The sequence below is a fragment of the Theobroma umbraticum genome, unplaced genomic scaffold, assembly GCF_002168275.2.
Source record: "Theobroma umbraticum cultivar Fairchild unplaced genomic scaffold, ASM216827v3 scaffold_67.0, whole genome shotgun sequence".
In the NCBI taxonomy this organism is placed as follows: domain Eukaryota; kingdom Viridiplantae; phylum Streptophyta; class Magnoliopsida; order Malvales; family Malvaceae; genus Theobroma; species Theobroma umbraticum.
Genome location: NW_018397262.1, coordinates 3,031,778 through 3,041,324, shown reverse-complemented (window position 1 = coordinate 3,041,324; position 9,547 = coordinate 3,031,778). Strand labels below are relative to the sequence as shown.

At 33.6% G+C, this 9,547-nt stretch overlaps 2 protein-coding genes across 9 annotated transcripts in view; one reads left to right on the top strand and one right to left on the bottom strand.

Annotated features, from left to right (window-relative positions):
* LOC149526982 (uncharacterized) overlaps positions 1-4,342 on the bottom strand; it is an 8,759-nt gene extending 4,417 nt beyond the window's left edge. Inside the window, exon 1 of the mRNA XM_089784109.1 lies at positions 4,124-4,342. Within this exon, the coding sequence (XP_089640235.1) occupies positions 4,124-4,342 (219 nt within the window). The remainder of the gene's footprint in view (positions 1-4,123) is intronic.
* The window catches only part of LOC110420017 (Per1-like family protein), a 9,779-nt gene continuing 1,417 nt past the window's right edge, over positions 1,186-9,547 (top strand). Inside the window, exons 1-6 of one of the 8 annotated variants that reach the window (XM_021433169.2) lie at positions 1,214-1,283; positions 2,945-3,020; positions 3,227-6,049; positions 6,274-6,371; positions 8,332-8,593; positions 8,706-8,902. In XM_021433169.2, coding sequence (XP_021288844.1) covers positions 6,274-6,371; positions 8,332-8,593; positions 8,706-8,902 — 557 coding nt within the window. In that variant the 5' untranslated portion in view covers positions 1,214-1,283; positions 2,945-3,020; positions 3,227-6,049. Of the gene's footprint in view, positions 1,315-2,933; positions 3,021-3,226; positions 6,050-6,273; positions 6,372-8,331; positions 8,594-8,705; positions 8,903-9,547 lie in introns of those variants that run through there. The other 7 variants (XM_021433161.2, XM_021433162.2, XM_021433164.2 and 4 more) reach the window with 7 other exon arrangements.

The following is a 9,547-nucleotide window of genomic DNA, read 5'->3' as shown; positions in this document are numbered from 1 at the left end:
TTTTATTCTCAAGATTTCACAAAACAAGAAAGACTTATTTTGAGGTTATAAGTGAAGCATTACGAGCTCGATATACCTTATCATCAAAGTCAAAGATTAGCAAAAACAGAAAAGTCAAAGAATTACCACTTGATTGATAGATTAATTCACCTTCTTTTGATTCTTTCGGTTTCTACAGTAATTACAGAGAGAGCCTTTTCAGTAATGAAAATTATGAAAATAAGACTCCGGAATAAAATAGATGATGAGTTTCTTGCAGATAATTTAGTTGTTTATATTGAGAAATACATTACTAGTCTTTTCAATACAGAATCAATAATTGATGAATTTGAATCTAGAAAACATCGTCGAGTACAACTTTCTTAAATAACTATTATAAGTTTTTATTTATTTAGATGTTATATAAAATTATTATCTATTATGAATCTTTTGATCATTGGTTAAACTTAACATACTAGTTTAAAAATTTTTATCTTTTATTTTTTTTCGTCTTTGGCCCCCTAATAAAAATTAGCTAGCTCCGCCCCTGTTTTTGGCATGCAAGAACCAAACAATTATGAATTAAAATACATAAAAAATAAAATAAAATAGAATTAGGAACTAAATAAAAAATTATATTTCCTATTCTAAGTCATGGACAAAATCAAGCGATTTTCTTGGCTTAATTAATCAATAAAAAATAATTAATCATTTATATTTTTAATTTAAATCATATTAAATTCATTAATAAATTAGAAGACACATGGCATTTAGTTCAGTTATTCACATGGGATAATTAACTTTTTTTTCCCAAAACTTTGTCTTTTACAATATATTTATAATTAGATTTGATGTGCAATAGAAAGGAGGAAGAAGTACAGAAAAAAAAAAGAAATTAACTATATTAGAATATAACACATGCATTGCATACGAGTCAAATATAAATTACTCACATATATGATGCGCGTAAAACTTATATCTTTGCAACTCATATGAATAATTTTAAATCTCTTTTAAAAATATTATTTAATTATTTTAAACGTCTTTTAAGATCCATACATAGTTAAGTTCAGAGTTTCATTATATATATATATATTCAATCCCTAGCACAAAGCCCATAAAAGGGAGCCCAAGCCCAAGGAGGGAAAGGGGAGCTCACGCTCAGGCTCTCAAACGCACTGCCTTCGGCGTGTCATCAAAATACAAAAAGGACATATCGTGCTTGGCCTGCCTCATTCGAGAGAAAGTTCCCAAAATCTTCATCTCTTTCTTTCTCTCGCTGTCCCGCTCTCTCTCTAGCTCGGGTAAGCTCTGCGCCTTTCGCTTTCATCTTCAGTAAGATCTGCCTCCATGTAGATTCTTTTACATTTCTTGTTTTAATCTTAAATCCTGTTTTCATTTCATTTTTCTTTCTTACTTGGTATATATAATATGATTCAGTTTTAAATAAATCATTGCAGTTATTTAGTTCTTTTTATATTTCTGGGCATTGATTACGGAATATAGATATATATATATAGCTGTTGCCATCCCTAGATCCGAAAATAATAACTAAAACCTCAACGAAACGAAGCTTTTAAATCCGAACTAAGATCACACTTTTTGTTATTTTCTTGCATTTTCTTAGAAACCAAACAGAAGGTAAGGAGAATTATATCTGATCCCAAAATTTATTTTTGGTTTTTGTGGAGCACCAAATCAAAGTTTTCAAAAAAAAAACTTTAATTTTGTTTTTTTTTTGCAGGAAACTTTGTGAAAAATTGATATCTGGAATATGGGTTTTTTGGTAACGACCCTAATTTTTTTTGTGTAAAAAAAACATAAATTTTTTCCCTGATTTAACTACCCTATTTTGGTATTCTTATATTCTATCTATATACATAGATATTATGCTTTTTGTTTTTGGTACATATTCAATTTATGTTTATTGTTGTGTTCTATCTTAATCAAATTAAACTTCTTTTAATTTACTAAAAAGAAAAATGATAAAAGGTGTTCGTAGAATTCAAGTCTAATGAAAGACTTGCTCCACCTAATTTCTAATCGAATATTTAATGTCAAAGCGAATTACCCTCATCACAAGAATAGAAAACTGACCTAGTTGAGAAATTCTTTCCTGCCATTGCCGAACCTAGCCATGAACTTTCTGAGGTCCAATTGACTTACTTATTGTCCTCTGCCCCTTGTCTTTGCGTATTGAAACTTCAAAACAAACTAAGGGTTCCCCTGGGCCTTGGTAATGCATAACTTTCTCTTACTTTACCAAAACATGGTGTGTCATGCATGTTATTGGTTGGAGCTGTCAACACTCTTTCTAGGCTTAATTCTAATTGGATGTTCATTACTAAATTAGAGTCAAGACCTTTTACTTGACTTGAAGTAGTTCTAGGTTTAACCTGCTGACTACAACAACTCGCATTGCTTAAGAATTACATATTAAGGTTCTGCAATCTTCAAATTAGTATTGCTATGACTGATTCTGGCCTTTACTAAAGGGGTAGTGCTAGTTAAGTAGGAATAGGATTAAGATATTTGTTTCTAGCACTCCACCTGCTAGGGATAAAGAAGATGAACGTGGGTTATACTCCAAACTTGCATCACATTCTATCGTTGCTCCAAACTCATTTTAGCATTACCATATGAGAAGCCTCTTGTCAATGATTATTTCTAGGGAAGAAGCCAATACCATATTTAGACCGATTGAGAAGCATATCTCAACCTTTAATATCTATGGCATCATCTTCAAGCTTTTCCAATGAAGATAAATGTTAGAATATATTTATAATAATCGTAAATGTTTACAGTATCAAGGTCTTTAGACGTATTTTACATATTATATTTTGTGTATTATAATTGGGATGAACTCAAATCAGTTGTAGAGTTTGCTCTTCATCCCTCTCTTGTAAATCCTTGTGTGCTACTTAACAATATGATTTAATGAGGTTGTAGTTGGGATTTCTTCCAGGAATCTTGGAGTGATCAAAAGCTTACTGCAGATTGCACTATATGCAGAAGTGACTAAAGGCTAAGCTTGTGCTAAAGTAATTCTCAAGTGCTATTTTAGTTCATCAAGTATATACAAATGATCACTCTTATATCGTTCCTTTTAAGTATAAAATTTTAGTGTTTAGCACTAAAGTCCCATTGAAGCACGGCAAAGTCAAAGTTACTGTATATCTTGATTTCAATATCCTTTTAGCAACCAGCTGTTTTTCTCAAAGTATTCTTGCCAAATTTCCTTTTATAGGTTCAAGATCGTGGAGCATGAATCAACACTTGTGGCAACACTCAAAAAGAGTTTTATCTTTGTCACATGTTATGGACTCACACATTCAACTCAAAAGACATGTTTATTAGACAGACAAAAGTCCTCACACCAAAACTTATCTCTTCTCTAACTAATGTAAGATTTGTGACATTCTATCCTACCTAAGTATACATCACCCTCTTTGCACTGGTTCTTCCACCTGTAAAGGAGAGGACCCACCTTAATCCAGGCCCTTAATATGTCTTATGTGAGGTCTTACATCAATAAAGGAGTGGGTAGACTCTAATATCACTTGTCACACAAAGAGACTCACTTTAGTTGAAGCTTATCTTGACCCTGATATCTCTTTTGGAAGATCTTACATCAATAAAGGGTTTTTTTTTTTTTGGAATGGTGAATTTTAATTAATGAAGGAAACTGCTAATAAATAGCAGTCTCTCAAAAGAAAAACACGATACCTAAGAACAAAACAAGAAGAAAAAGCTACAAACACAAACACTAGAATAAAAGAAAAAATATAGCAACAACAAAATCAAAAAAAAGCAAAAGCCATAAGAGATAGGAACAGAAGGGTCAAAGCAAAAGGAACAGATCAAAAAACAGAACCAACACCACAGCAACAAAATGCAAGAAAGAGAGGTTATTTGAAAATCTCAACAAGATCCTCCAGACACTCCACACCATCTTTAGCAAGAAGATTGGCAAAATGATTTGTAGACCACGGAATATGAACAACTAACCATTAGAAAAGTTTAGACTTCAAAGAGTTGATCAAGCACAAAATATTCCTAATTCGCCATGGAGTATAAGGAGGGTCATTTGTCTATTTAACAGCATGAAGGAATCAAATTCCACAATGAACTCATGAGAGCTAACCCTAGAGGAAGCAGCGAAGGGAAGCAAGGCCTCCTTTATAGCGTAAACTTCAAAAAGATTAGAGTCCATAGTGCCCATAGACTTAGAGAAAAGGATTTTAGTATCACCATTGTTGCCTGTCAAAGTGCCCCTAATTCCAGTAACCCCTAGGTAGCCTCTTGTAGCTCCATCAACATTAAATTTTATGTTGTCAAGATATGGTTTAACCCAATCAATCATGGGTTGCTTTTTTTTTCTGTGTCAAAGGAGCTTTAGCCAAGGCTATTTCTCTCACAACATCAAGAACAGAAGAATTTTCTAGTGGTCACTTAGCCCTAATCCACCAGCCAATTCTGAATTTAATAGTCTCAATATTTTGAAAGATGTCAAAAGGTTTACCTTTAAAGATAAGGTCATTCCTAAAATGCCAAATTATCCACATGATGGTGAAGAAAGCCATACGCCAAATTGAATTGCTTTCTTCATTAGTAATGACACCATTCTAAGCAAGAAGAAAACATCTCATATTATTGGGGAGTACCAAATTAAGATCCCAAGATTCGATCCAAAAATTCCATAATCTCCATGAGTCGTAGCATTGCAAAAAGAGATGGTCGATCGTTTCAATATCTTTGTTAAGAATGGCACATAAGGTAGCAATACTATTAAATAGACCCCTTCTAGCAAGTTTTGCTCAAACAACCATTTGACCTTTTAATGCTTGCCAGCAAAGAACTTCCACTTTATAAGGAGCAAGGTCAGCCCAAATCATTTTCCATAAGTGCTAATCCGTGCTCATGAACCCAACAGCAAGTTTACAAAAAGATTTAACTGAATAGCCACCATTGGATCTATGTTTCCATATAATCTTATCAGACATCTCCTTATCAAGAAAAATATTATTTAAAAGCTCTATAAGAAGACTCCATTGCTTTTTTTTCCCAATCAAATAAGTTCCTTCTTAAAGGAATTTTCAAATGCCGAACATCATCAATCTAAGAACCAAAATCAATCAAGGCACCATTTTTATCGGCAGACAAAGCATAAATACAAGGGAAGACAACTCTAAGAATAATATTCTCAATCCAAATATCATTCCCAAAATTAATTCAAGTACCTTTGCCTGGCAACAAGCTACTACCAGCTTTAATCGAATAAAAAAACTGAGAGGCATTCCACAAAGGACTAACAATGTTCTTCCTAGTAAGAGACATCTTCCTAGGGTGACAATTCGAAGGAACAAGAGAATTAAGATCCGATCCATACCTATCAACAATGATGTCTCCAAAAAGAGTCCTTTTCATCACCAAAATGCCAAATCCATTTATTGAGAAGTGATTGATTTTTAATATGTAGATCCACAATGTCTAAACCTCCATTTTTTTCAAGAGCACAAGTGGATGACCAGTCCACGTACTAAATTTTTCTGGTTGAGCAATCACTAGACCAAACATCAATAAGGGGTTAGGTTGGTAAGTTTTGCTACTATTTGTTATGGCCTCGTACTTCTAACTCAAAAGACATGTTTCTCATCTCTTACTGATATAAGATTTATGATACTTTTCTATATACATAAATACGAAAGATTGGACAATAATGGCTTGCTGGTAAACATGTTGCTAACTTGATGGCACTACCCAATTGGATTTGACGCGGGAGCTTTAAGTATTAACCACAAAACCAATATCATGCCTTAGAAGATAAGCCTAAAACGTAGGATTGGGCCTAGACATCCGTTCATTGCCAACCCAATAAAAGTAGGATTAGGCCTAACTTGTCAAACTTACACTCTCAAACCCATTCAAACCTTTTCTTCTGTCTCTTTTTTTGTCGAAGCCAATTTGAAAGTCCAAAGAAGCCAATTTCCTTTATTTCTCAAATTCTTTATTGATCAAAATTCAACTTTGCAACCTTCCGAGCAAGCCAACTGGATTCTCCAAAGAAAAGGTGAAAGTGGAAAAATGAAATTTACAATTTTTTACTCATATTCTTCATTTTGTTAGATCCTTTTTGATCTTACAATACTTTCTTGATGTTCTTCATCTCATCTTTCTTTATAATAAAGCAACCTAGATATTAAACTTGCCCATCAAATTTTTATAAGCTCTTATTGCTTAATTTCTTTTGGTGACTGACATTTGTTTCTTTTTTAACAATGCTTTTCCAATCAGATGATGATAGATCATTATTCGATAGCTTTATTTCTGGTGTTTTCATTTCTTGTTGGAGTCTTGGATGCTAGTGCTGGTGATTTTGATCCACGTTACAGGTTTGTCTTTCTTTTCTTTTTTCCCCCATAAACCATTATTCATTTCTTTTGCTTTTTGTGTTTTTTTTTTGCTTTTAATGTATGGATGTTACACCTGTAGCTTATGGATTATATAAGTTGGTTGCATAATAGAAAAAAAATTCAATTTCCAATTATCTTGGGGAAGTTGTATGAGTTACTATTCCTTTCAACGCAAATTATTTTTTGTTATTGATTTTCGACATTGATGCTGAGGGATCTCGAGTTGTTATCAAGTCTTATAAAGTTTGGGACTTACAATGTCTACAACAATAAGCATGTATATTGCTTAGTTGTTAAATTCAAATGGGCATGTATTTGGTAATTGTTTTATTATACCGTTCATGGGTTTAATGATTAAGGGCAGGTATTTCAGATAAGGATTGCAATAGGATACAAAATGTGATGCGTTTGTGTTGCAACCTTAAAAGCTGAGAAAGGAACTTCGCCGATTGTTAGTTTTTTGTGTTCTTTTTGTATGTTCTTGATGCAAGTCCAAAAGAGTTGGCCTTTCATCGCTTATGGTTAACTGCTTTGCATGGGTTATTGGTAAAATTAGGAATGGTAATATTTTTTATAATAAGGTTTCATGTTAAACCCTGAGGATGTACAGGCGACCAGCTGAGTACAGTAAAAGGTAGGAAATGCACGTCTACAGATATGAAAATTTTATTGCAAAACAAAGAAACTAATGGTTAAAGGATGCTAATTAAGGTGATGCCATGTTGATAGCGTGGCCATTGGCTAGATCAAGGGTAATTTCCACTGAATTCTAAGGCAAATTTATATTGGTCACTATATCAAAGTCCTTTTTGGTTGCAATTGTTTGCGGCAGTGAGTTAAGTCATTAGTATTATTTCTTTTAGATTTAATGGTTTTAATTTTAATAAGAGAAGAATACCAAGTTATTTGACTCATCATTGTAGCAAAAAGAAATCTGGCTGGTACTTAGATGCTTGTGTGGTGAGATAAGGTGTTATATAAAATGCTTTAAAACCCTTAAGGCAAGGCACTCAAAACTGCGCATGTTACTTGAGGTGATGGGTTATCAAGATTAGCACGTCACTGAAACTAACAACTACTTTATATGATATTCAGTTATTTGGTCATCAATTAGATAAAATTAAAACTAGCTCCTTTAAATATGTTTCTTTTTTGTAATTTTCTGTCTTTATATAGATATAATATCCATTAATCAATACCCCGTGAGACACTAAGCGTTGGATTGGTCTTTTTGAATCAAAGCAGAATATAAGACTTGGTGGTATTGATATAATTGTCTGACATTGTGTCTTCTAGTTGGCTGCAGGCTGCACTCTACCGCCAAGAAGTTCTATAGATTTAATCCTTTTTCATTTTCCCTTTTTCTTTTTTAATTGAATAAGGAATTCCATGAATCTATTTAGACTCTGCTCAAAGTTTCAGTGCTAGGGTAATTGCATTAGATAGGTGATATGACCTTTTCTCAACACCATAGCTACTTCTTATCTATATTATCATGGGAGTACTTTATGTGGATCATTGATGAGCTTTCTAGGTTCCAAGTCTTTCGATGTTGCCAATTTGCTTGGAATTTGTGATGGTCATCAGCACCTTGTATTTTCTACCCAAAGTCAGCCAAAAAGTATCCTTTGTCTAATCATTTGGGGGAATTATATTTTGAAGGAGAAGTGCACATATATCATTATAGTTTGGGGGAGTTCAACATTTTACTTTTTCAAAGCCGTCCAAAACAAGAGAGAAGAAAGAATAAAAAGATAAAGGAATAAAGTGATTGAGTCACACCTTAGTTCTTTGTATAATTTGAAATGAGGCAAGTGTGCGTGTTGTTATGGATTGCATCATGTAACACTCTTTTCTCTCTGACTTGAAATTAATTTACTCCTGATTATTAGAATTTGACTTTTAAGTAGTTTACAACTTGGAATGTTTTGAATTTTAGGGCTTGTGTAGCACAATGTGAGAAAACTGGATGTGTTGAGGAAAGATGCTTTGCCCACTGCAAGTTTCCTTCTGACGGGGTTACTAGTGATGGTCCATGGTACATGCAAGAACCACTTTACTTGAAGTGGAAACAATGGGATTGCGAAAGTGATTGTCGTTACAATTGCATGATTAACAGAGAGAAAGAAAGAGAAGCACTTGGCGATGGACCTGTCAAGTATCATGGTAAATGGCCCTTCAAGCGAGTTTTTGGAATTCAGGTTTGTCTTTTTTCATGCATTCGACCTCAATAAAGGCTTCTTTTGGATTTTTTTGGTATGTTATCATGGTTTTTTGTAGTATTCATCTTGGCTTGGCCATTGGTTTGCTCAGGAACCAGCTTCTGTAGCTTTCTCTGCACTCAACCTAGCAATGCATTTTCATGGTTGGCTATCCTTTTTCATCCTCCTTTACTACAACTTGCCTTTAAAACAAGATAAGAAGGCATACTATGAGTTCGCAAGCTTGTGGCACATATATGGGCTCTTGGCAATGAACTCGTGGTTCTGGAGTGCTGTTTTCCATTGTCGGTAATCATTTTTTCCATTCACCTCTCCAGCCCAGCTCACTTTTTTTCCCACTCAAATAAATTTGGCTGGCACTTTGCATAAGAAATATGGGTGATTCTTTTGAATGGTACCTGCAAACCTAGGTTTGGCTTTGAAATATAGGTCAATGTTACATGGAATGGACTTTATTTGTTCATTTGAGTGGGATATTTTCTGCATATATAAACATTGCATAACACCAACATAACAAGGGAAATGGCAAGGTACCAGCAAATGGTAGATTTTCTATAAGATAGGCAGACCTGCAGATAATAACATTTCTAACTGTCTGTAATATAAATAAATAAAATAGTTTAGAAAGGGAACTGGAAGAAACTAATCCGGTGAAATAAGATGCTACTTGCCTAATACTGCTTTGTCAAAGTCAACACCTAAACTGGCATTTTAAATAGAACTTAGTCTTCTACATTTTTGCATATCTCCCGTTACTTGGGTCTGTATACTGCATTGCTTCGTGCATGTTCTCAGGTTCAGAATGTCACAGTTGGTTATGTGTGAGACATGGTACATTTAACTTTGTGTTTGGTATTTTGTTTATATGGAATATCATATCCTCTTTACCACATCTAGTTTAAGTGTTCAATAACATGGGAATGTTACTAAAAA